Raw genomic sequence first — 27878 nt, forward strand, 5'->3', positions numbered from 1 at the left:
ATACAAGAAGTCAGTACTGTTTGGACGGAGTATCATTTAGAATGAGAATTTTAGGTACCGGTCTCTCTACGCTAGACATTGAGTAACCTAAACACTTTTGACTTTTTGGTACGCGGCTAAGTGCTATACATGAAGCTAGTCATTGCCCTGCGTTCTCACAAACATAATCGACTGAATGAGTTATGCTATTGTACACAAAGCCTATCTACATTTAGATGAATACTTTTTCTTAAGGACTTTTATAGGGTTATATTGTACTAGCCATTTAATTTACATTATAGATACCCAAAATGTATATTTAATATACACTTTTTACAAATGTGTACAACATAATACATATTTTGTGTGTTTACAATATAAGTTTACCTAGCTAGCACAATATAAACTAAGAATTTTTCTTTCGTTAATTTATTAGTTTATTTATTTACGTAGAATTTCTAATGATTCTCTTTTTTTTTTAACTATATATAATTGTATTTTTTTCAATTTTCAATAAATAGCTTTTCATGAAAGAGCTAATCTAAAGATATATAATCGAGCCCACTTGGTTAAGGAATTTAAGTGATAATTCAATAATAATAGCATTATGTGGTATACTCTAAGTCTATATTTCAAACTTCACTTCTTTCTTCCTCCTAATCTACCTATCAAAAGAATGAACCTCACTTGGCTCAGGACGCTTATCCTACGAGATGGCTTATCAATACAGCTTTTATTACGTAGATAACAAGTATGTTAATGGTGATGAAATGTGCACCCTACGTGCCTTTAATGAAATAATCCATTATTCCTAACATGTGCACGTCCAGACTTCTCCTCTATATATATGTCACTACAGAAAATGACATATACAAAAATAGAAACAACTCTCTCTCTCAAAAGTGACTGGATGCGTAGCTTGGATGCATAGAAGAGGCATGTGACCATGTTTAGGAAGAGCATTCAGCAGTGAGGTGTTTTTTGTGGGTTTGAAATGAATACGTTTCAAACAATGGCGAACCACAGGCGATGGATTGGGAAGCAGCTTGCAAAATTTGTTGGGACCTTAATTTTGGTTGCAAGAGGACAATATTAACAACTTGCCATGTGTTCAAGTGCGTGAGTGAAAACTGTAGTGCAAGCAAATGAACACTTTTTCTTGCCTCCTCCAAAATTCAATTGCATAATTAGTCACCATCATGGCATCATCTAAGTTTCTTCATGACCGTTAACTTCTCACCAAGAGACAGAGAGAGTACTAATTTATTTACCAAGAAAGTTGCAACTTGCTCTCACTTCTTCGCATTTGAATTCAAATTTGTATGTGTACGCGTGAGAAAGCGAGAGAGAGACAAAGACAGATGAATAGAAGGTCATCCCACTCCCACAATTTTTCATGCGCGTTAGAATTTAGAGTTTTACAATTAATTAAAGGCAGAGAGTGACCTCTATTCCATTTTTTAATGTTACTTACTGTGTAAATGATCCCACTTGTTCCCCCTTTATGGGTTCAAATATTACCATGATGGAGAAAGAGAAGCTGCCCTTTTCGTACCAGCAAATATTGAGCCGGCCCACCACTTTGTTTAATTATGAGCAAAGTTTGCACATGACGGTGTACATTAATTCATAGCACAGTTATAGAGTTGTGATTGGCCATGACTTTTTATTACTTTTTGTTTGGTAGGAAAGTCATTCAAATTAGCAAATATTATTAAACTTTAAGCAGTGCAATGTTTTCTCTCACCAGCAAACACTTCAACTTAAATCAGCCAATGGGAATGTTCAGTATAATTATGGGCCCGACAGTGCAAATATGCTTCCGATACTGCTTAGAACACATGATTCGTATTGCACTTTTACTAGGAAGTAATGCTTTTCCTTCTCCATTTCCATTTTAATTTGACTTCTCGATCGTTAATCAATTCCCTTCGAAAACATCAGTACATGTCCAATTCTTCATTGTCCTCACTTATTTTTTTCATTTTTCTGTCATAGAGACCGTTTGAATACAGCTTATTTTGCTGAAAACTAAAAACATTATAGCAAAATAATTTTTAAATGTGTAAATAGTATTGTGGAACCCATTTTTAATTAAAATTTTGATGAAAAAAAATGTTTGTGGGTTCCATAAACAGTGCATGGGACCCATGACAGTGTCATTCCAGTGAAATGTGGACGTTCAAAGTGGTAATGGGTTTCTTGTACAGTGCATGAGACTCACTGATAGGTCTGTGTTCACTGGTAAAATAAAAAAATAAAAAAAAAAGACGCAAAACACGCTACTTTTCATGTGAATCCAAACCACATGCACCATAGTCTTCTCATGATCTCGAAAGAGAAAATTAAAGAGATAAGGTTTCACATTCTCCACAAAAATTGCAACGGTAGGCTTCAAAGAACGTACGTGGCCACCGCTAAGCTCAATGAAACTTCCTATAAAGTATAAAGACCAAACTATCGACGTCAAGCGGCAAAAGATTCGGAATTATTTTTCTTTTCTGCATTACTTAGGAGTTAAGTCCCACTTACTATTCCATCGAACTTATTGCTTTCAGTGTGCTCAGCTATGAGCTATGTATTTAACCGACATCCCAGTACACAATGACTAGATTCTTGATTTGTATCTTCTTTCTTCAATCAAATTTGAAGTGATTTGTGTGTATGAATGCGACTTTAAGGAAGCTAGATTGGCCTTAATCAGCAATAGTTTATAAATGAAAGTGTTAGAATACAATCCAAACGGACTCTAGATCCATTATAATTTACTTGTATATTGCACTTTTATTACTTATACAATACTCGTATTTTTCCATATAAAACTAGTCTCTTGTACAGTTTTTCACGCAACTAGATATAGACTTTTCGTCTTTACCTGTTAGTAGACCTAGGCTCTTGAGAAAAAAGATCTCGTCTCTATTTTCTTCAATGTGCTAATAATGTTAATGTAGACACCTCTTTCTCTACCCTAAAGGACTTAAGCCTTCATTCCCCTATGAATAGATTTAAGGAAACCATTACTAAGAGACCCTGGTCAAGCGAGAAGCAAGAGGAACTTAAACTATTTTTATAACTTTCAAAACCCTAAAAACCCTAGCTCTGTGCACACATTTTTTGATACTTGTGCATGCATCCTCGAGGATGCATACGTAGGTTATTGAGCCTACACACACATACAAGGGTTGGTGGAGTTGTTTATGGAAATTCTCTCAAAAAATTAAGTGTAAATCAATCCCATATGAGTGTGAGATGGGTTTTTTTTTTTGTTTTTTTTATATCAGCGTGAGATGGTTTTGCACATTTATAACTTTCACCATATAAAAAGCCCCTTGGGCAATCTTTCAACAGGAAGTAAGAATCCTTGAAAATACACATAGGAATTGATATCAAAGCGATTCCAAAATAAAAGAGAGAGTTTTCATAAAATAATGATAATTATAGTGATCATTTAGTTCTTTTGTTCTTGCTTAGTCAAGGCCTTCCCAAGTGCGCCTTTAATTGCCAATGACATTTTTCATGAGCGTAATAAATATATTGTTCTTAATTTTTAAATATTAAAGTATTATTTATTATACTTCTGTTTCTTTGTGAGAAGAATTTCTGCATGAAAAAAAAATCTAACACTTACCCTTTAAATGCATAAATAGAATTTCTCCAAATAAAAAAATGTATAAACAAGAGAAAGATATTTAAATAAGGGATGGCAACGGGGCAAGTTTCCTATTCCCTGCCCCCGCTCCACTCCCTCTTTGGGGCAGGGTTTTTTTTTTTTTTTTTTTTTCCCTAGTAGATACCCACGGGTATAACCCATCCCGCCACACTTAAGTTTTCTATATACATAATTTTATAAAATTTTATTTAGAATGCATTAAATTAAAACTCATAAAACATTTTAAAAAAAGTTATAACATTATAAAACCTCCTCAAAGCATAACAATACAACATTTCAAATATTAAGAAACACAAAAACAATCTATACATAACAATACAGCAACTAAAAAATAGAAACAATTTAAATCTTAAAACATAAAAAATATAAATTCAATAATACAAAATAAAAAAAACCATAAATTTAAAGTTTCAAAACAATATTTTTTTTAATCATAAAAAAAAAAAAAAAAAGGACATGTGCGGGGCTGGTATGGGGGGAAATTGTCAACATGTTAAACTCCATTCCCGCCTCATTATCTATATAGGGCGGGTAAAACTCATCCATTAAGGACAAGTGAGATGGGTATTCGCAGAACCGATTTAAATTGTCATCCTTATTTAAACTGCTTTGTGGTTGATTCCATGAACTTCGTTTCACATACATTGATATGTGATAAACCTTCTACTTATCACTATGTAGTTAGGCAACGGCTCTAAGCATGGCACAAGTAAAATTGTAATAAAATTTCATAAACATAATATTTTATAATCTATTATGTTCGTTCTAAGATTAATTTAATCTCTCATATCTAAAAATCAAATTAAAATTATATTATATTTAATTTGATATTTAGGGGAAAAAAAAGTAAATTAAGTTATATGAAAATAATAATCATCCTGATGACAGCTCGCCTTTAAAATTTAGAGGCATCCTCCAATTTCGCTCTTGACCTATTTACAAATTAAAAAGCATAAAAGACTTTGCCTTGATTCATTTCCCATCAATCGTGTATTTAAACAATCATATGCTTCAAAATAAGTGATATGAGGAGAAATGTCACTACAAAAAACGGGGTCTATGGCCGCGTTTACAACCGCGGCCTAAGCGGCGCAGCAATAGACCCTGCGGGTCTGTAGCCGCGTTTTTAAAAACGCGGCTACAGACCATACCTGAAGCCGCGTTTTTGAACCATGGCTATAGGCTTCAGCTCTATAGCCGCGTTTTTAAAAACGCGGCTATAGGTTTTTTTAAAAACAAAAAAAAAATTTCTGGGTGTTGCTGCGCCCCAAGAAATTCAAAATTCAAACAAAAAAAAAATCAAAATTAAACGAAAACCCAGAAAATTCAAAATCAAATACAAACCCAAAAATTTCAAAATCAAACACAACATACACACAATACAAACACACCCCAAAAATTCAAAATCAAACACAACATACTAACAATACAACCACAACTTGCTCCAAAATATAAGAACACAAACCCATAAATCTCATTTCCTTCAACAAAGCCAACCCAAATCTAACACTAAATCCATTCAAGGAACACAAGTACAAGCTCAGAAACACAAAAAAATAAGCTTAGGAATACAAACCCATTTAAACATAAGCACAATATCAGAGACACAATAGCACAAATTTAAAATTTTCAGCATTTTCTTACTAACTAAACATAAAATAAAAAATAAAAAAAACTAGATTTATAGAAAAATTAGTGTCTGAGATGAAGAAAAAAAAAAACAAAAAAGAGTTGTGCTGGAGTGAAGAAGAAAAAAAGATGTAGGAACTCCAAAGAAACAAAGAAAAAAAAAAAAAGAGTTACGTTGGAAAAAAAAAAAAAAAAGAGTTACGTTGGAAAAATGAAGGAAGAAAGAAAAGGAAAAAAAAAAAGAAAAAAAAGAAGAAGAACCTGAAGAGTTAGTGAAGAAGGAAGAAAAAAAAAAAAAAAAAGAGGAAAGAGAGAAGAACCTGAAGCTGAGTGAAGAATGAAGAAAGAAAAAAAAAAAAAAAAGAGAAAGGAACTTATAGCTGAAAGTGGGGTAGGTGAGGATGCAGGTGGGAAAGAGAGGGGCACGTGGGAGTTTTTTTTTTTTTTTTTTGTGAGCCGCGTTTTTTAAAACACAGCCAGAGGGGACCTATAGCCGCGTTTTCCAAAAACGCGGCTATAGGCCCCCACTGGCTGCATGCTCAGGTCTTCCTTTTTAGAAATTTATTCGGAGAGGGGACCTATAGCCGCGTTTTCCAAAAACGCGGCTATAGGTCCCCCTCTGGCTGCGTTTTCAAACGCGGCTCCAGGCCCCACTTTTAAAAAAAATTTATTCCACTGGAGCTGCGTTTGAAAACGCAGCAAGAGGGGACCTATAGCCGCGTTTTCCAAAAACGCGGCTATAGATCAGCTATAGCCGCGTTTTTTTATAAACGCGGCTAAAAAACGCGGCTATAGCGCGCGTTTTTTGTAGTGATGTCGACATCTAAACGGATGAGTTTTGAGTTTTGACCTGTCAGCGAGGGCTATGCGGAATTGGTCAAGAGATTACCATTCTAATGGAGCCTATCAAGCCAATGTTGGTAAAAAGTGCATTGTAAGCTAGTGGGGAAGTAAAGACCAAAAAAGCGTGTAGATTGAAATTTGAATAGTTCATTGCAGAGATACTACTAGAAAATCCAAAATGGAAAAAAAGAAAATAATAATATTGCAAAGACTTCATTACAACCACATGCTTTCTCAATTGCCTATCTTTCTTATCCTAAGCAAACCAAAACAAAGAAATTTTTTGAAAATAGTATGATTTTTTTCATCCACAAAAGGATTGAGTAGGACAGGACATAAAAGAAAAAGAAAATAAGAGAAGCTAGCGTATTTTGTAGAATTTAGCCACAACGCGGCAAAACAAATCACCCATTACATTTTTTTTTTTTTTTGAAAGGAACCACCCATTACTTATCAGACCGACAGATATGGTTGACAATTTGATAATATTTAGTTCATAATATCTTTTTCTTTTTTCTTTTTTCACTAACAATGGTCCATAATTTCTTTCTATCACTTGTTTGGGGGATAATATTTAAGGTCTTTTTTTTTTTTGGGCGGTGGGGGTATATTTTACATAACAGAATTAATTATTATCTAGAATTAATAATATAAGGGGGCTTGAAGAGAACCTGAGTGTTACATATAGATATTATTTGCTACTCTCTAAAGACTTTAATCATTCAAAAATATGCTTTTAAGGGCCACTCCCTCCCACTTTAAACAAGAGGCCATAGTTAAACTCAGTAAGATATTATTTGCAGCAGTGAATTCAAAATATCAAGGGGTTTGCATCACTTCAAGATATTTCATGTTCTCTGAATATTATGTCGGTCTAACCGTGTAAGGAGTAAGGACTAATGCTTTATTTGTCTAGTGCTAGCTAGACAAATATGGTAACCAATAATACGGACCATACGGTTAGATAGCATCTCATAATAATGATAAATTCTTAAAGGATTCAGATCAGGTGCAATATCTAGAGTATTGCACTTGGTGCAATTGTAATCAAGAGCTGAGATTGAAGGTTGAAAAATTAACTTTCAATCTCAACCATTAAATAAAATATATTAAAAAAGAGTTAAAGAGTTAAAATTAAAAAGTTAAAAAAATTGTGAGAGGAAATTGGTGAATTGCACCAGGTGCAATACCCTAGGTATTGCACCTTATCCAAATCCATTCTTAAGCTCCATTCTAAATTGAAATGAAGATTAAAGATGAGGGAATGGAAATGAAAATCATAATATTGCATAAGAAATAGGTTCCTTCAATAGCCAATTTTGTAATTTTTCTTCCCTTTGGCTTGTTCTTTACAAGAAGCTAGGAAACTTGGGGAAATAATAAAGCAACTAAAGATGAAACTTCTAAGCAAAATCCTATAAAAAAATATTTTAAAAAATAGAAATAAATCCGATAAATTTTCATTAAACTAAAGATGAAACTTCTAAGCAAAATCCTATAAAAAAAAAATTTTAAAAAATAGAAATAAATCCGATAAATTTTCATTTTGATAAGAACGAGTGTTGTAATAACCACGTATTATGAAAATGACTTTAATTGACAACGGAACCTGACTAAGTTTTTTTTTTTTTTTTTTTTTTTTGCACTTTTTCCCTTTCAAACTAGAGCCCACCAACATTGTCTCCTTCAGAAGTCTAGTCATGAGTTTTTTTTTTTTAAATATACATACACATCCACCTTCAATTCATTCATTCCCACATCTCTCTTTTCCTTCGTTCAGTCCTCAAAAAACCAAGAAGAAAAAAGATGACCCTAACGTTACGTTGTTCAACTTCTCTTATTAATCTTAGAGACACCAAGTGCCTGAAAACTCCTGTGGAGTTCTTTCACACAATTTGCTTTGCACAAATTAAGCCATCAAGGGGTATCCGAGTGAAGAATTCAATGACGCAAGAAGCACAGGTCTTGAGCACAGAAGGGTGGAGAAATGAGAAGCGAGAGAAGCTTCATACACTCTCTGGTGTTCATCATAATAATAGTAAAGATGATTCAAGGGTGCCTGTGTTTGTGATGCTACCACTTGACACGGTAACACATGGAGGGCACTTGAACAAGCCACGAGCAATGAATGCTAGTTTGATGGCCTTGAAAAGTGCAGGAGTTGAAGGAGTTATGGTCGATGCTTGGTGGGGTTTGGTGGAGAAAGATGGACCTCTCAAGTACAACTGGGAAGGCTATGCTGACCTTGTGCAGATGGTTCAAAAGCATGGCTTGAAACTTCAAGTTGTTATGTCTTTTCATCAGTGTGGAGGAAATGTTGGAGACTCTTGCAGGTATATATTTTTCCCACTTCAATTGATTTTCATATTATTTGGATTCCATATTTCATGCAATACAATTTCATATCTCAAATTCCTCACTCGTAAAGTCCAACATCACTATCAGTTTCTTTTAAGAATTTTTCTACCTTCTCCCGTGAGTGTATTAAAAATAGTTAATATTCTAAAAAAAAAAAAAAAAAAACAATAAATTTGTGCTGATTGAATCTTACATTTTCAATACCAAAGTTGGGTTACTTCCCAATTTACATGTGATGGTTTTTGGTTTAATTAATCATTACTTCTTTGAGACCTAGTTAAAAATTTAACATCCACTTTTTTTTCTTGAATTTTCAGTATTCCATTGCCCCCATGGGTGCTTGAAGAAATCAGCGGGAACCCTGACCTTGTGTACACAGACAGATCAGGAAGGAGGAATCCTGAGTACATATCCTTGGGTTGTGATTCACTGCCTGTTCTAGGAGGAAGAACACCCGTTCAGGTCTACTCCGACTACATGAGGAGCTTCCGCGACAGATTTAGTGAATTCTTGGGCGAGGTTATTGTGGTAAGCAATCCATCTACAAACGTATAAACACATGTTGCCTGTACTAATTATTGTGGAAATAGTGAGTTAGACAGTTCAAGGGAATGGAAAATATTGACATCTTTGTGAAATTGTTCCACCAGAACATACCAAATAAGAACCTCTACCTTTCTTTTTACTCATTTAGTACATGTTAAAGCAAAATCAGTCTACCCAAAAAATAAAAAAATTGGAAAAAGGTTTCCAGATTTTCACTGACATGTCATACTGAGCACGTAAATATCACCCAATCACACACACGACTGTTACAACTGAAAAGTACTCCCAATAAAATAAGAATAAAGTTTTAACGGTTAATATTTTGAAAATTTTAATTGTTGAATGGTATGGTGTAAATGGAATATTATTTATTATATAATTTATAAATTTATATTTTATACATTATTTTAAATTATAAAAATTTATAATTTAAATTATTTATTGATGACATAACTATTAATTTGTAATTTTTTAAAAATTTGTAAGCATGCAGAATATAAGAAAAAAATATAATCTAATGATAAATTGGTTAAAATTCACCTCTAATAAAGTAAGGTTATAGTTTAAAATTATAACTAATTTTATAACTAAATTTGGTGCTTAAGGTTATAGTTTAAAATTATAACTAATTTTATAACTAAATTTGGTGCTTACAAAAACTTATAATTTAACAGTGAACACTGTTACAAACAAGTTTTTTCTACAGTCTTGACTCTTAACATGATCTTTTTTTAAGTCTCAATTCTTTTCCCATTAAAGTGATACTTAAAAAATAAACAAACAAACATATAAATAATTCTTGTAACTCAAGTCATACTTAAAAAAGATTTAGTTCATAGGATAAGAATGGAGCATACCTGAACAGTACATACCACAGGAGGGGAAAAAAAGAATCAGAAAGAAGTACAAAGCAACTAATTAAACTTCTCTGCATTTAATCATTCACAAAATTAAGCTCTGACCCATCCAGATGGTGGACTACCAACATGTATAATTAAAACACCATATAATTTTTTGCTTAATCATAGTCCTATTTTCCAACTGTGCAAGTAAAGAAATTATTCCTTCAGAACTTAAATTGAAGTTCTTTTGCAGGAAATCCAAGTGGGATTGGGTCCTTGTGGAGAGCTCAGATATCCATCTTATCCTGAAAGCAATGGAACTTGGAAGTTTCCTGGAATTGGTGAATTCCAAAGCTATGACAAGGTAGTTGTTGCAAACTTAGACTAATTATAAACTAAAATTAAAATTAAAGGTAGAACATAAAAACACCTCAAAAATTTTAGAATTAAGGCTTTGTTATTATTGTTGTTATTGTTGTTGGCGGTGGACCTAAATGGCTCATTATATGAGCCATGATTCAATCATGGGTCTCTTTGTGATCACCAACTATTAATATATTACTCAAAGGAGAAAGTTTGGTTATAAACTTGGTTGTGGCCATTGGCCACAACTCCCACTAAAAAAATTAGTATTTTTATTTATTTTGAAAATCAAACTATTGAATTGCATTTTTTTTATGTTCTTAACAAGTATGTCAAATTTCGTACTTATGTTAGTTACTATTTAATCTATAAACTTATTTTTTATACATAATTTTAGACTATAAAAATTTTTTATTGATAATAGTTATTGATTTTTGATTTTCTAAAAATTTTACAAACACAAAAGGATATAAGAAGAAAACAAAATATATTGAGTGGAGTATTAGTTTGTAGCCAAACTTTGTTCTCAATCATGACATCAACATATCTACTAAGAGAACAGAGAATTTGGGATTATATCTTTTTTCTCAAACAAGCTTCTATGTCATACAGTATATGAGAGCTTCTCTGGCAGCATCAGCAGAGGCAATCGGGAAGAAAGACTGGGGAAAAAGTGGACCCCAGGATGCAGGCCAATACAATCAATTTCCTGAAGATACTGGATTTTTCCGCAGGGAAGGAACATGGAGCACTGAGTATGGGAAATTCTTCCTAGAGTGGTATTCTGGAAAGCTAATACAACACGGTGATAGAATCCTTGCTGCCGCAGAAGGATTGTTTCAGGGAACTGGTGCAAAACTTTCTGGGAAAGTAGCTGGAATTCACTGGCATTATAGATCAAGGTCCCATGCAGCTGAATTAACCGCAGGATACTACAACACTAGATATCATGATGGTTATCTTCCAATAGCACGAATGCTAGCCAAACATAGAGTTATACTTAATTTCACTTGCATGGAAATGAAAGATGGAGAACAGCCTCAACATGCAAATTGTTCACCAGAAGGGCTGGTTAGGCAAGTAAAGATGGCGACAAGAGATGCTGGAATAGAACTTGCTGGGGAGAATGCTCTGGAGAGGTATGATGCAAGTGCATATGGACAAGTTTTGACAACAAGTAGGTCAGATTCTGGAAATGGATTGAGCGCATTTACATATTTAAGAATGAATAAGAGGTTATTCGAAGAGGAGAATTGGCGGCAGCTTGTTCAGTTTGTAAAAAGCATGCAAGATGGTGGTCGAAACACAAAGCTTGCTGAGTCCGACTCCCGTGGGACTGACATTTACGTTGGATTCATCAAAGAGAAGAATGTGAAGAATATTAAAGAGCTTGCTCTTGTTTAAAAAGTATGTGTTGCATGTTTATTTGTAATAATACAGAGTGTTTATAATGTAAAGAAAAAGGGAAACATAGGGGAAAAATCATGATATATAGGCACTATAACTATAGTCTCATATGCTTAAATTTAAGGTTGTTAAACAAGAATAGCACCTCTGTATCTATATCTCCATTGTCATGAATGGAGAATTAAATTTTTATTAGCTCATTTCTCCAAATCCAGTGTATTACATCTGGAATTTCTGAATTTTTTCACCAAGGGATTTTAGCATAAACCTTGGAGCAGAAGTTATGTGTAACAGAGTATCCTATTAAATATATTGTTTCTTTAAATTCTGAGCGCTTAATTTAAAGTCAAACAGAATCTTGCATCAAATTTCTCATTTCCATATGTATGGTTATTAGGTGATATATGCATATACATTATAAGGTACTTAGTCCACTGCATCTAGTTTCAATCATTAGAGAGTTCTAATCTGATGGGGAAAAGGGGTGACAGGGGCAGGTCCCCATCTCCCACATGCTTTCCCCAATCCAACGCTCCCCCCTCTCCCCTCTAATGTATATCTCACCTCCCAAATCACCCCCTTCCCTTTTTTTAGTTTGAGATGAGCAATATCAGATGCCCACCTCTGTTAAATTCTGAGGAAGTTCAGCGAGTAATAGATATGAATAAGAGAACAACAAAAGAATTATATCTTACACATCATATGAAACCACAGCTGCCCTTCATGAACCCTGTATACAGCTCATAGTCTATCCATAGTCTAGAAGTAAGTTGAGAAATGTGTATTTTACCTATGGGCACTTTTAGGAAGTATTCTAAAAGAAGATTTTCAAAATCCAAGTGGTCAGGGCCAATGAGCTCTATCTCAACTAAAACCTCTTCCCTTAACAAGTGCTATGTGCAAGGTGAGGTCGTGGATTCATGACCCATTGGATAACATACCAAAATAAAAAATAAAAAACAATAATTCACGACAAAAATAATGTGATGAAAATCCCTGTGCCAGACAAAAAATAATGTGATGAAGAAGGTTGTTGATGGCTTAAATAGCATATCACTCTTAACATATATTAACTTATTTATAAAGAAGACTCTTTTTCTTTCCTTTTCTTATTAAATTTTGCATATGAGCTTAGATACTTGTAAGACACCCAAACAGTGTTGGTAAAAGTGCGCACAATTTTTAAAAATAATTATCAATGGGCAACACAACAATCAAATTATCATATAAATCTAAATGAAACATTTTATACAATTCATATAAAATTTATATAAGCCTGTTGCAATTTTAACACAAATTGCAAGTCAAGTCATTTTTTATTTCTAGAATTGCCAGATATGAGTACTTCCATGTAATATCCTTTCTTAAATCTCCGGTAGTTATAATGCCCTATGACTAATTACTAATATTAGTTAATAAGTTAACCAATTAATGACTAAATCTATAAGAATTAGTCAATATAAGTCTAAGAATACTAAAGTAACTAAACAATTACCGCAAATATATTATATCATACTCTCTTTTTTTCATGAATGAGCTAGAGAATTTCAGAACATAGCAGTCTGATAACTGGTAACAAGCAAATATTCAAAAGGAAAAAAATAAAATAAAATAAGAAGAAGAAGAAGTTGGGTGGGTTACTACTCCAGGGAGAAAAAACCAAGAAAAATTACAAATAAAACTAGAGAGGATGGGTTTCAAAACAAGTTACACTCAAAATATATTTTTTGTTATGTAAGTTACACTAAAAAATATACCAGTTCAATGGTTTATATCAATAATGTTAATAATTTATTTTTGGTTTTTATAAAAAAGTACAAAAAACGCGCTTTGAGCTTTTTGAAAAAGTGCAAAAAAGCGCACCTAAAGCGTGCTTCTTTGAATGCGCCTCTCTTCAAAGCCTCTCTTTAGAGGCAAAAAGCGTTGGAGCCTCAGGGCTTTGTGCTAAAGCAAGCGCACTTTTACCAACACCGCACCCAAAGACCATTAACCTACTCAACAGTTTAGCCAATGACCATATGGATAGAAACACGACACAGTTAAGCCATTTTTCCCAATAGAATTGTAAACATTAATGATAAATTCAATGTTGGGCCTAAAGTAAAATATTAAAAATTATACATTTAAATTTAAAGAAAACTTTAAACTAACTCAATGTTGGGCCATAGTCTCTACAATTAACAACAATTAGGTAATTGGTGAAAAAGCATAGGCATGTATTGTTTCTAACATTTCTTACTGGAGGAAAATCACTCATTAAAATAGTTACTGAATCTTGCCAGGAGAAGATGTGTACCTACAAAGTGAGGTTAACACATCAAGGTTTTAGAACTATCATCTACGATAAAATGCAATCCTCAAGGATAACATAAGCAAACATGAACATACATTTCTAAGGATCGCTCAGGGATTGTTTACAACAAATATCTGAATACCTAAAACAATTGACAGTTGACTAAATCCCGCTTTATGTTTGAAATTCCTTCTTTCCACCCTCTTGATGCTGGGACATTCACCAAGCACCTGAATATGCCAAGATTCAAACAGCTCTTAAGAGGTTTGAATAAAAATGATTAATGATAATTGGAACCAACAAACCATGCAACAAACTTCTTGTGGACCTCAATGCTTTTACGATAGGTGCATAAAGAAAAATGATGCATTGCAGGACTATCAGAATAAATAAAAAATACACTATTGTAATTAGATGTGAGAAGAATATTAAAGCAAGATAAGAATTTCCATAACATACACATAATTGATAATTCATCACCCTTAGGTGGTTACAATAAATTCATCTGTCTTAATGATAAAAATATATATCTTATCTTATCATTTGTGCTCAAGATATAAGTAAACATCCAGACTTTCAAGTTTCAACCATTAGATCCTTTCAAAGCATCTTGATTTGTAATTATCAAAGATCCTAACCTCAAAACTCTATGATCCTACATAAATCTTGAGATGTTGGTATAGCAATATAGCATGACTATGTCACCACCAACATTACCATAACCACAAACAAACTCTCACTTAAAAGAGAAATTTCATTCTTAAAAGTTTTTCTCCCAAGAAAAACAACACCCTTCTCATTAAACTTAGGACCTTCCCTGTTATTTTTAAGGAAGTCGAAACACATCCTTTTGGGATAGCATCAAACTAAACAAACAAAAATGTGACGAACAAAGTAGCAAAGCATGAATTTCTGCAATGGGTCAATGTCAAAAGTTATATTACAAGCTGCTAAACTCAAAAGAAAACCTATTCATTTCAATAAATTATGCAAATCACTAATTAATACTTTGAAATGTATTGGGTGATTTACAATCACATTTGGTTTTCATAACATTACTTTCAAATCTCACAAAAACCCAGCCTGCCTAAATATAGCTCTCGTGCATTATGAAAATCAAGAATACCCATTACAATGTTTACTTGTAAAACACAATCATAGAAAAGAAAAGCAATCAATCACTATTTTTTTTTTTCTTTTGTGAAACTAATTAGCCGATATTTTTATCACATTCAAACCCAAAAGAGAGAAGGAATTAATTAGTTACCATTTAAGACTGAGGAGGCGAAGAAGATGAATCGGAATTTCCACGGCGAAGACTTTCAATCAATTCGCCAAGCTCTTTGCGGGAGGATTCTCGGCCAAACATGAAACCGTACCTGAGAGAGAATTGAGTGAGTGAGTGAGTGAGAGATTTGGGAAGAAAGTAAGGGATTTGAAAATACCAGAAGGAAATGGCAGAGAAGGCGCCGGCGGTGGCGATTGTCTGAATCAGAGTGAAGCTCTTCTCCATTTTTTTTCACTTTTACAATTCGGACTTTACCCAAACAAAACACTAAAATGACAGTGAGAGAGCAGAGAGAGAGAGAGGTTGCTGGTATATGTGGGTTTTCCAAGGGTTTTACAGTTCTAAGTTCTAATCTAAGAACAAGAGCAACAAGATTTCCAAAATTTTGTCAAAGTGGAGAGTGGGAAATTTTTATTTATTTTTCTCAAAATTGCTATCAGTATCAGCACTTTGCAGCAAGTCCATCAACTTTGTACCCAAGAAATTATCTTTTAGTCATACTTACAAAATGTTTTCACACAAAAAATATATATATATAAACAAAATATTTCAATAACGATTAATATGGTATATCGTTTCGGATTTGTTTCGAATTTTATATAATAATAATAATAATAATCATTCTTATAATGTCAAAAATGATAATCATGATGAATTATATAATCTCGTCGTTGCTTGATAACAATAAGTCAGTGACGTATTTATATTAAATATATTGATAAACAATCTAGTAGAGATCCTGTACAAATTGGCAATATATGATTAATGGATTGTTTGATAGGTAATTAAATGAAATGTCACCAAATGTTTAGAATGAAGTTATATGTTGTCCTTCAATTGTGTAATGTTTTACAATAAATATATGAGCTTCAACATACGAGACATGATAGGTTTGAAGAGTCAGTAGGTATATAATAAGTACTTGTTTGATGATACTTGAACAAATAGCATGTAACAATTTTTTTTTTTTTTTTTTTTTTATGGAACAGAGCATGTAACATATTGGTTCAAGAAATATTCCAGCATTCTGGTGAAACTATATATATAGACATTTTCATAAAGTTTTGAAATGACTTAATATAATGTCAATGGATATCCTCAAACCTTCTAACCTTACATTTTGTGTTATTCAAAGACATACAAAAAATCTGTTGTACATACCACATTTTTAAGTATTCATTTCATACATTCTAATTTGCTTCTAATATTTGTTAGGATTATTTCCTAAGTAACTAAAATTTATATTATATTTTAGGATTGTATTGGCCGGTGTCATTGATAGTACACATATCCAAGTTATTTTTGAAGAGGACAAGAAAACTTCATATTATAATAGAAATGGTGTGTCCTCTTCTAATGTAATGGCAGCATGCCATTTTGATTTACTTTTCACATTTGTTATGATTGGATCAAAAAGGTGCAACACATGATATACGTATTTTCTTAGATGCTATTCGTCGATAATCTATCAACTTTCCAAAACCACCACCAGATGTATAATATTTTATATATATGTATGTATGAAGGATATTATTTATACACATCTTATATGTTATTTTATTTCTTTTACTAGGAAAATATTGTTTAGTTGATACTGGATACTCCTAAAGGATATGATGTCTAGTATTATTATTGTTGGTAATGAACATTTTAGTATAATTATTTTCTTGATCATTTTAATATCTTTCTCTTGATATATATATATATATATATATATATATATATATATATATATATATATATATATATATTTTTTTTTTTTTTTTTTTTTAATTTGAGAAACTTCTCTCCATGAATTTCAACAATGACAACATCATTACTGTTATTTTTTTTTTTTTTATGAACATTACTGTTATTATTATTAATGCAATTGTTAACCTTGATTACATGTTTTCAATAATAATTAAAAAAACACTAATTACAGAAAAAATTACAAAATGACTTCTTCTTCTTCTTCTTTTTTGTTAATACAAGATAACCTTAACAAAAATAGTTATGTCCATTTTTGGAATTTACACCCAAAACAACCACTTTAAAAATAGTTTATCCAAACACTTAATGTGACTTTAGAAATAGAAAACACACATTTTCACATTTTTACCAAATGCATATCTATGGTTGTTAAAATGCACATTTTAAAAAAACTTATCCAAACAGACCCATAATATAGTTAGCTTTCTAATAATAATAATAATAATAATAATAATAATATCGAATAAATTAACCTCACCTTAAGTACATCAAAAGAGAGAGAAAGAGGAGCAATTTGGCTTGGGTGGATAACAAGAAGAGGAGTGGGAGGAAAGAGGCAACCGGTGAGAAAGAAAAATCATTAGCTAGGTTTCTTAACATCGACTCACCAATGCTTCCACTCACTACTAGTCAATATCTCATCGCCACCATTTTTTTTTAATGTAAGTATGATGCTAGTCCGATATGTATTTACCGACCAAAATCCAAGATTTTTCTTCGTTACAACCAAAACGGCCCAATATGGATTAATATTTGGAGTGGCATGAAACAAACCGTATTTTTGTACTAGTCTAGGTATGATATGGCAAATACTAGTCATATCGACTGGTATAATATGAAATTAACTCTCTTGATCAATAGGAGTTCATGGGATTTTTTTTTCTGTAAATTATTACTTGTATAATTTTAAAGATTCAATAAAAAAAAGTAAAAATAGTTTTTTTTCTCGATGTAAAAATAGTGTTGAATGTCTTAATCTATAAATATACTATAATCTATTTATTTATAAATATATCATAAGAGCATCCCCGTCCAATTGTGTAAAACATCTTAAACTCTGAAATAGAATCATATTCATCAAATTACACAAAAACACCCTTTACACCCAATCATGCATCTCTCTTCAAAATTTACAAAAATTGTAGCTCTTCTAAACATTTGAAAATCTTCTCTCTCTCTCTCTCTCTCTCTCTGATGTTGGAAGGCCATTGATCATCGGTGATTTGATCTTGCCTTGATTGGCTTAAGTCATGACAACAAATTGGGTTAGATCATGGCGATACTGAAGTAAATGACCACAATATCAATTGCTTGCTTTTATACTATTAAACTTCGCCCATTAGTTTAGAAGGAGTTAGAATTAACCTCCCCCCCCCCCCCCCCCAAAAAAGAAGAAGAAGAAGAAGAAGTTAGGCATACTAAAAAAAATACATTCATGTAGCCCAGACGGATTAAATGTGCCGCCTATTAGTCCAGCTAGTACTATGATGCCACATAGTCACCAAAAAATCTGGTATTTTATGCATCAAATGTATGGACAGCCTCTCTCATTAACATGTGACTCACATGTTAGTGAGAGGGGCGTTCTATATGCCCAATGTATATGATAATGTTTCGAAACATAAGTATTTTCTTTTATTGTAAATGCGACTAGTTAAATAATATATGTAAGTGTTATATATTGTGAAGAATTCTTTTTTTTGGATAGAGTGTAAGCACTAAAATTGGATAATTTTATATTTCAAAGATTTGATTGCTAATAAACTATGGAAATAAAATTAGAAAATTAGTTAAGCACTAGAGAGCAATTTTTTTTTTTTCGGCATTTAATAAAATAATAGATTAATAGGGTGATTTGTGACCTTTTTTTTGAAAGAAAAGTCAAAGAGTTTTTATATTATTTGGCCAAAAAAACGCCGTGTTAAATTATAATACTCTTTTCAATTTACAAGTTTAAATATGAATTAAGGACAAACACAACCAACAACCGACCTGGCTAGAGCATGGGACTGTAGTCGGAAAAATCCTGAAAGCTATCCCGGGGTCGCTGGTTCGACTCCGGCAGGTCCGGTTTTTATCTCTTTCTTTCCTTTCCTTTTTATTTGGGCTAAGGTAATAGACCTTAAGTGAGACACAATTTTATTGGATTTTGAGGTTTTGGGCCTCATACTTATTTGGGGAGGTTTTGGGCCTCATACCCTGTCTTGAAGCTCTACACAAAATTTATTGGATTTTGAGGTTTCGGGGATACTTCTTGTAACTTGTAGGCTTTAAATATACATGGTTCATAATCTGGAGTTGCCTACGTCCCAATGGCATTGGCCCATCATGTAAGACCATCAATTCTTCATTTATGAAGCTTACTTCCATGAATGAAGCGTGAAGGAACAGTAATAAGAGTGCACGTAGTCTTATTAAGGTCCCATTTGGTACATCCACTCAAACACATGTTTTCAGTTTTTAAATAATATTACACATATTTTCACACACTTTTTCACTCACACGTATTTTCACACATGTTTTTAAATACATGTTTTCAGTTTTTAAGTGCATATACCAAACATCCCCTAAGCCTCCTTAATGGACAAACAGTTCATGACCTCATAATGCTCTCATTTTCTCGCAATTCATATGTTGCAAGGAATCAAGGAAGTTCACATTCTAGCTCTTACCTGCTGATAGTTTTTGATGCAGTTAATCAAACGGCCAAACCTTGATGCAATTGCAATGAAGATGAAAAATAATATGGAGTGAGCTATTAGATGTCAGAAGGTGTTTTTTCTGATACTTAAGTTAGCAAAGGTAATGGATATGTTCTGGTTTTATGGAGAAATGGTTAAGATTTTTTCTGTGCATATCTTAGATATTGTAGGGGGTGTCTTGTCCAATAGTAAATCACTTGCAAGGCTACAATCACATTCTTCTGAACACCTTCAACTACTCGTTTCTCTATAAAAGGAAGGAAGACCATTTGGAAAAGGGTCTCTCTCCCTCAATCCAAATCTCTTCACTTGTCCTACTCTCTTTCACTCTCTAAACCTTGTTCTCTCATGTTGTCTCACTAACTTAGCCGTTAGAGCCTCCACAGTCAACCCCAAGTTTGGTCATGGAGGAGATGAGTTTCTCTTTGGTATTTCAGGTTTGCCAAGTCCATGGTCACAACTTGGTCTAAGAATGTACTTACTGTCGTCCAGTATGGTGCCAATTCTTATTCATGTAAGACTTAAGGTAGTGTCTAACTTTAGCAGAGTTTCCTTCAATTAATAAATTTATTGTAGAAAAATCAATTCCAATTTAGACCCAGATGCCAATGCGACTCTTATATAGTCTTTGGAATCAAATTTCTACTTCAGATGCAATTGAGATTCAAACTAGGGAGAAATTCTTGACGACAAGGTAAAGTCAATCCCGCAATTCTTGAGATCAGCTTGGTTCTCTCTTTAGCTCAATCTCGGTCACTCTCATGGTTGAGTAGAGGAGCTTGACCGAGCTTGAGGTGTCTCATCACTGAGATATCCATCAGTGAGCCAAATTAACTACAAGAAAGAGCCTTGTTTAATGCCCCCTATAGTCATCCAAGTATAAAAAGTAGTAATTTTTTAAAAAGGGGGCCTAGTTTGATAACTCATGTTTGCCAAAAGCACGTCCACTAAGAATGCATTGGAATAGAATTGCCCTTTCCTCAATGGTATAAACTATAGATTCCATAAACTTTATAAACCGCGTCTCTTTTAACAAGAGGAGAAGCTGCCCGGGGCAAGGGGATTGTATTCAGCTTACCAGTGAAAAAAATATATCCCTCCAGTTTAAAAGTATATAAAATGGAGATTTATATTGCATTTTAACTCACAAGAATTATCATAGTTCCATACAACAAAATTCACTAAAGAGATTTACAGCCATTCCACAGACCAATCTATACACCTTTATACATGCCTGAATTTGAAATAGAGCCGCAAAAAGTATAGGTGAGCAAGGACAGGGGCTTTCTTAGGTGAGTCAAGTTGTATCCATCAAATCTTCCAGACCCAGAGACATCTACACAAGATTTAGAACCTAGATAGAAATAGAATAGCACCAAGAATAAGCTCACTTTTAACCTACTGAAAGTTTAAGATAGCTCTGTCAGCAAAAAAAATTTCATAAGATCACTAACTTCTCTTAATAACCCTATCTGGGTTTCCGTTGGAAAAATTTAGATCCAGATGACTCGGAACTTCTACTCCCAGAAGCAATTCCCTCTTCTGAAACTTGTATTGCTTCCTTCAATCTCTCTACTATTTGACTCATTGTTGGCCGATCCTTGGCATTCTTGTTTAGGCAGCTATCAGCCAGTTTAGCAATCTTCCGAGCTGCAGCAATAGGATACTGGTTTCTAAGTCGTGGATCAATTATCATGCTGAACTTATTAGTATCAGCTGGGAACTGTTTCACCCATTCTAGAAGCTTCTGCTCCATTGCTGGACGGTTTCTTTCCAAGGCTCGCCTGCCTGTGAGGATCTCATACAGTACAACTCCAAAACTCCATATATCACTCTGGATTGTGAGGTGACCTGTATCAACATACTCCGGGGCAGCATATCCATATGTCCCAACCACCTGATAACAAAACAATAGAAAAATAAAGTAATTATGGGCATGACAAGTAGCAACTTAGAAGTCATGTTTTATAATATGATCAAGCAACCCCATGCTTCTCATTTACTGAATTTAGATAAGATAAGCTTACTTCTGAATTGAAGAGCCAAGAGGCACTTGGCAACCATAAAATCAGACCAGCTCACTATGGCTTGGTCATAGTACCTAATCAATTCTACCAAACGAACAAATAGATTTGCAGCATGTTGCCAAAGAGACAAAATGCAAATCAGGTTTTGCTTGGCCTATTTAGTACATCATCTAGTTCATAAAAATTACCACATGAGCCAGAGTCTTTTAAGAGTCCATTTAGATCATTTGAGCATCATTTATTAAAGCAATTTGTTCAAGGGGTGCTTGTGCATTGAATGGCCCAATTTAGTGGACTGAGCCACCACCTACCTAAAAGCAATTAAAGGAATATTTTATACATTATTTATGCCAGTCCACACAATTAGCCACTTGTACAGCCTATATAAATGCCATTCAAGAATCTATGACATACTTACCGCCGTAGATACATGAGTACGGTCCCCCTGTGGGCCTTCCCTAGCAAGCCCAAAGTCTGAGAGCTTTGCCTTAAAGTCCTCATCCAAGAGCACATTCGAGGACTTGAAGTCCCGATAGATAACCTTTTCAATCAGAGAAAACAAAAATGATTCAATAAAATTACAGATTAAAGTGTTTCCTTTAAATTAATAAAAAATTATTAACACAAAACTAGTTAGTATATCATCTAATGATTTTTAAATTTGGCATACAGGGAGGGAGGGGATTTACTGTTAGAGGTTAGGAATATTAACAGGTGAAAATGGACTTTAAGGCTCTCAAAGAGACTTGGACCAAAGTTCAAGGTATCACCATCATACTAATTCTAGCAAGATAGCAAGCATCTCCTACTGCGTTTGGCTATTTAAGGCCATCATAACCAATGGTGGGTATTTCTTTCACCAGAATGCCATTAAATCATACAGCATCAGTGTATGTGTTTTTCAATTGATCTACCCCCTCCATCCCATTTTGTTGGCCCTTTTTAGAAAATCCAACTTTTTAAGACATCATCATTTAATGCACTGACTCTTAAGTGAAAAATATACAAGTTTCCAAAATTATCCACATCAATTTAATTCTGCGTAAAAGAGGGGTATTAACGTTTTTGTAAAGTAAAGTATAAATTAGGAGAGTGATCGCTATTGTGTTCATTGACTTTTCAAGAGGACTATATTTCAAGACATCAAGAAAGTAATAGCTTGGAAGCTATTAGAGTAGGAATGTCGACACAACGTATTGAGGTATCTATAACTTCCCCACCAGAACCTACCCCCTAACCTAGAGTAGCTAGGTGGGGAAGTACAATTAATCCTTGTTCATCATGTTAGAAACTTAGGATCACCAAAAAAATCATGAAATGATGACGCATGACTTTGGTATCATCTTTTCATGAAAATGGTTTCACACCAGGGGATGAAGTTGTGCCTTTAGATGTTATACATATTAAAATGATATAATTCCTTTCACATGACACAATGAAAATGTGCCCCAATAAATAAAAACATTCCAACAGACACTATTTACAAAGTTAACAAGCTGAATCTACCAGGAAATTAGCTCTATCAAGGTTTCACTAATGAAGACTGAGCCTCATGAACATTATATATTATATTCCTAAATTTCACTAAAGGTTAGGGGTGATTAAATAAATTTGGAGAAGGTAACCTCTTTATAGAGTCATTAATTGATGAGTTATTTTACGGGATAAGTAATTCATTATTATTTTTCTTTAAAAAAAGAAAAAGAAAAAAAAAAAGATATGCAATCATGATCAATGAGTTATTCCATGATTCAACCTATAAGGGAGGTGAAAAATAAAAATCAAAAGCAATGTTATATGCCTTTTGGATGCTATTATATTGAAATTTCCCTGTGCACTAGAATTACCATAGATGGAAAAATCTGGACTATCCTTACATGATGTAATTACCTTATCTTAATCAAAAGTTCACATCAATATTCAATTGGTAGGATTGTAAAGAATGGTCTAGTATTAAACTGAACACATTTAGGTCTGCTAAGTCATAAATAATGTTGGAGTCAAGTTGGAGTTAAGTCTTCAAAAACATTAATGAGTGATACACTGATGTCAACAGAATGAAGGTGAATTGTACCTGGACTTCCAGTCCCCCATGTAGGTAAGCTAATCCTTCAGCTGATCCAAGGATAATCTCTAATCTTCTTTTCCAAGGCAGAGCGGGCAGTGCCCTGTTGAAAAGATGATCTTCTAGGCTCTTGTTAGGCATGAACTCGTACACCAGTAAGCGTTGGATCCCTCTTTCTCCATCAACAGCACAGTATCCTAGAAGTTTTACAAGATGTTGGTGATTGACAACGCCAAGAAATTGAACTTCAGCAAGCCATTGTTTGTGACCCTATAAACACAAGAAACTAACATAAGAAATAGATATTACTCTGTGTAACTTTGCAAGTTATACCAATTTAGAAACCAGAAAGAAGAAAAGATCATGATGAACAAATAACAAGAAGACAATAAAAAACAAAACTAGGATATTCAATTAAGACCTGAACTTCGGAACAATGTGTGCTAATGCCACAAATAAAAGGATCATGTTTAAAGAGATCTCAGGGTTTGGAAACGAGGATATCTAGGGGTTTATGCTTTCCTTTTCTATACAATTATGGTGGAAACGGATTTGTGCTTTCCAAGAACTACAGGCAACAGAACAAATGATTTCCATCACGTGTCATCCATACACAACCATACCCCTTGTTATCTACATGAATGATGAATCTACATCATTTTTCCCTTTTGAGGATGACTGCAAATCACATCATTAGCTTCCTATTGAAGGTAGCTGAAAATATAACTCAGAAAACCACATAAAAATTTCAACTAAAAACTTCAATAGTACTGGTGTAAAAAGAAACTCATCCAGGTTATCACTTTGCTTTATTTTCATGAATCTCATCTCTCAGCAGGCATTCTGTACTATTATTACAATGTTGTTGTTTTTTTGTTTGGGGGGGGGGGGGAAACCCAGAGGAATAAAGCTCTATAATCCATGGTCCAAAGAAAGAAATACCATTCATTTGCTTCTTTAAAGTAGAATCACAAATCAAACTTTTAAACCAAACATCAAGATTTGTAAAAATTCTGGAAGCTTCAACTCACCTATTGTGACTAATATGACCAAGTAAGATCAACAGAAGTCAAGAACAATCAAGAATGGCCAATAACACATTACATGTCTCAATTCGAAATGCAACCTAGCAATTGTTGTTCATCACTGATTCAGCTAGGGGCAGTTAGAATAGATTACAGAATTTGGCTTCTTTACTTTTGTTCAAAGAATTTTGCTTCTTTACTGCCACTGAATTCTGTTATTAACACTGACCCACTAGCTCATTAACAATAGCATTGTTTCACAGTTATAGTTTAATTAGTATGCCACATTTGGTTTTTAACACCGGCTTTCCAACCGTTTTCACAAAACATTATCAGATTTAAATTGACTTAAGATTCGGGAATCATAACACTTGTTCACTTTATTTAGGAAAAGAAAGCTCAATGGGCCATACAATCTATTACCCTAGATACATAATGTCACATACCACATCTATTAGTTAATTAAAGTTGAAATTCTTTTTGGCGAAAGGTCTAAAGATGGTATAAACTTATTCCACATTCTTAAATCATCCACAATGCAATTTATTTAACACAAAAAAAAAAAAAAAAAAAAAAAGCAAAAAGCAAAAAGCAATTGCAATAACAAGGAAATAAGGTTAATGAAGCAAGTACCTGCAAGCCTCTGGTGTTAAGCTTTTTTATGGCAACAACAGTTGGCTCACCCCGACCATCTGGAGGCTTAATTGTACCTTTATACACACTCCCAAAACCACCTTCTCCAATCTTTAGCAATCTATTGAAGCCATTTGTAGCTTCCCTCAGCTCTTGGAAATTGAAAACTCTCAAATTGTGCTCCTTTTCTTTGTACAATTCTGGTATGCTCCTAGGAGATGGTAATGAACTCGATGACTTGCTTGCACGCGTTATAGCCGAATTATCTGATTTATTTTGATTATTCAGCTCTGGGGCTGAATTTGATCCTCTCTTGTTCTTGGATTTGTCCTTGAAGAAGAAACACTTCATTTTTTTTTTTTTTTTGGTTTAATCTTCTGGTATCAAACTTCAAAATTCAATTTCTTGTAGTGATTCTCAATCTAACCCTCCTCTTAGTTTATCTCAAAATGAATGGTGTCAGCATCAAAATTAAACCATTAGAGATCTATTTCAGAGAGAAAGAGAGAGACATAAAAAGCTACAAATAAAGACTGGAATTGATGGAAGGAAGAGAAGAAAAAGGAAACCCAGGTGAAAGAAAGAAAAAAAGAAGAAGAAAACAAGGAAAGAACAGTACAGTAATGGACCCCAGGAGGGAAACAATAGGTTTATAGGAAAAATAATGGAAACCCAGATGCCAAAAGAATGAGAAGAAGCTAATTATAAAGATAAGTATGCAAAAGAAAGAAATTCCACACGATAATTGGAAGTTTGGAACACAAGGTGTGAAAAGCTAGACAGAGCTAGATAAGGATTGAATTGTAAGATGAAACAGACAAATAGGTGTTTAAATGGAAACAGCACTACATTAGAATGGGAATTGAACTTTGAAAAGAAATGTTGAAGCTAATAAATTAGCTAAAAAGCAAAAGATAGATGAGAAAACAAAATCAAAATGCCACGGAGAAATGGGTGTCGTGTATGAAACGGAAAAATACAACGCATGCAAGTGACGCAACTAAGACCAGATTTCCGCACAGAGACAAAGACCAAGAAGACCTTGTCTCAATGTGTATCTCTCTCCTCGTTTTCATTGAACTTTTGGTACTATGGTTTTCTTAAACATAGCGCGTTTGGTACTATGGTTTTGGGTTCTGGTCTGCAGGGCCTCTTGACCTTTGGATCACCCGTTTCTTCGAGATTTACCTTGAAAAAATTCATAAGAAGAAGACAGCTAGCAAAGCTGAAAAGTAGTGTATTATTGAAAAGGTAGCACTCGTAAAAAGAAATTTTTAATTTTTTTTTTAAAAAGGACAATTATTTGTGTCACAATTCTGACATTACCAAAAAAAAAAAAAATAGTAAATTCAAGTGAAAATTACATGTATGTTATAATCTAAGTCGTGAAGAAAGTATAATAAAGAGTGTGATACTAAAATTACTCTAACAATTATCTAGAAAATTTAGCAACAACTAAAAAAAAGTAGTACTGTTAAAAAGGAAACAACATCTTTTCTAGTAAATTTACCAAAAACAAAAAAAGTAGTACTAGTAAAAAGGAAACAACATTTTTGCAGTAAATTTAGCAACAACATAAAAAAGTAGTACTAGTAAAAAAGAAAAGGTTCCGACCCACCAGGAAGTGAGAACTGAGAAAAGAAACGAAAAGAAAAGACCACGTTCCATGAACCCGGTTTTGGGTTTGAGTTTTGGCAAGTTGTCTTTAAAAAGTTTAGCATGTGGCATAGGACTCATTATACTGGTGAGTGTGACATATGCATGCACTAAATGCTCAATCTATCTATCTCTCTCTCTCTCTCTCTGTGCCGTGTTGGACGGGAATCACGGAATGAATATAATTTTATACCAAACTAGATTAGAGGAAGCCCTCTAATCTACGTACCAAGTTTTTCTTCAAACCGAATTAGAAGATGTTGTATTTTGCTCATATTTGTTTCTTGACCATGTCCAAAGAGTCTTCATGGGAGTGTTTAATTAGAATTGGTTTACCATGTTGAATAATAGGTTGAGGTTGCAAGGGTAGTTAATCGATCCTGTGGTACGGTACATTTATATTTTGAAGAATTTGAACTATGTAGGATTATGCTATATAAACATTGTTGTAACCCTAATTTCTTGTATAGTGGATTGATAGCTACTTGCTCTCGCGGGTATATATAGGCATATTATCAAACCACGTAAAATCTTTATGTTGATTTCTCTCTTCTATCTTTTTTTAATCTTGTGTTGGCTATTTAATGCTTCACAACAAAACAAAGGAACCTACTTCAATCTATTAGGCTAGGTTTGGATGGAAGGAAAGGAAAAAGGGATGGAAGAGAAGAAAAATAATTTGTTTGGTTGGGGAGAAAATTAAGGAAACAAAAGGAAAATGGAGGGAATGAAATTCTATGTAGCCCGCCATTTTTATTTCCTTCCAAATTGGGAGTAAATGATAAAGAAGAAAGAGTTGT

At 33.5% G+C, this 27878-nt stretch overlaps 3 protein-coding genes across 5 annotated transcripts; 1 reads left to right on the forward strand and 2 right to left on the reverse strand.

The window, feature by feature from the left end:
- Positions 1 to 7860: 7860 nt before the first annotated feature.
- LOC142613568 (beta-amylase 3, chloroplastic) lies at positions 7861 to 11962 on the forward strand. Its single transcript, XM_075785957.1, has 4 exons — positions 7861 to 8454; positions 8797 to 9007; positions 10121 to 10231; positions 10843 to 11962. Exons 1-4 carry the CDS (start codon positions 7928 to 7930, stop codon positions 11632 to 11634), a joined length of 1641 nt encoding a protein of 546 aa, XP_075642072.1. The 5' UTR covers positions 7861 to 7927; the 3' UTR covers positions 11635 to 11962.
- A 1870-nt stretch (positions 11963 to 13832) lies between these two features.
- Positions 13833 to 15722, reverse strand: LOC142613766 (uncharacterized). Of its 2 annotated transcripts, XR_012840310.1 has the most exons (4): positions 15376 to 15722; positions 15198 to 15309; positions 14073 to 14160; positions 13857 to 13933 (listed from the first exon to the last, which is right to left on the reverse strand). XR_012840310.1 is itself a non-coding variant. In XM_075786257.1 (3 exons), exons 1-2 carry the CDS (start codon positions 15441 to 15443, stop codon positions 15201 to 15203), a joined length of 177 nt encoding a protein of 58 aa, XP_075642372.1. In that variant the 5' UTR covers positions 15444 to 15722; the 3' UTR covers positions 13833 to 14160; positions 15198 to 15200. The 2 variants fall into 2 exon arrangements, 1 of the variants encoding a protein (XP_075642372.1); XM_075786257.1 differs by having other exon boundaries at positions 13833 to 14160.
- Positions 15723 to 20783: 5061 nt separating this feature from the next.
- Positions 20784 to 26595, reverse strand: LOC142613157 (putative serine/threonine-protein kinase PBL19). Of its 2 annotated transcripts, XM_075785374.1 has the most exons (5): positions 25423 to 26595; positions 23774 to 24034; positions 22118 to 22240; positions 21127 to 21569; positions 20784 to 21026 (listed from the first exon to the last, which is right to left on the reverse strand). In XM_075785374.1, exons 1-4 carry the CDS (start codon positions 25771 to 25773, stop codon positions 21141 to 21143), a joined length of 1164 nt encoding a protein of 387 aa, XP_075641489.1. In that variant the 5' UTR covers positions 25774 to 26595; the 3' UTR covers positions 20784 to 21026; positions 21127 to 21140. The 2 variants fall into 2 exon arrangements, with proteins under 2 accessions (XP_075641489.1, XP_075641488.1); XM_075785373.1 differs by having other exon boundaries at positions 20784 to 21569.
- Between the last annotated feature and the right edge of the window lie 1283 nt (positions 26596 to 27878).

This window comes from Castanea sativa, chromosome 10, assembly GCF_040712315.1.
Source record: "Castanea sativa cultivar Marrone di Chiusa Pesio chromosome 10, ASM4071231v1".
Classification (NCBI taxonomy): domain Eukaryota; kingdom Viridiplantae; phylum Streptophyta; class Magnoliopsida; order Fagales; family Fagaceae; genus Castanea; species Castanea sativa.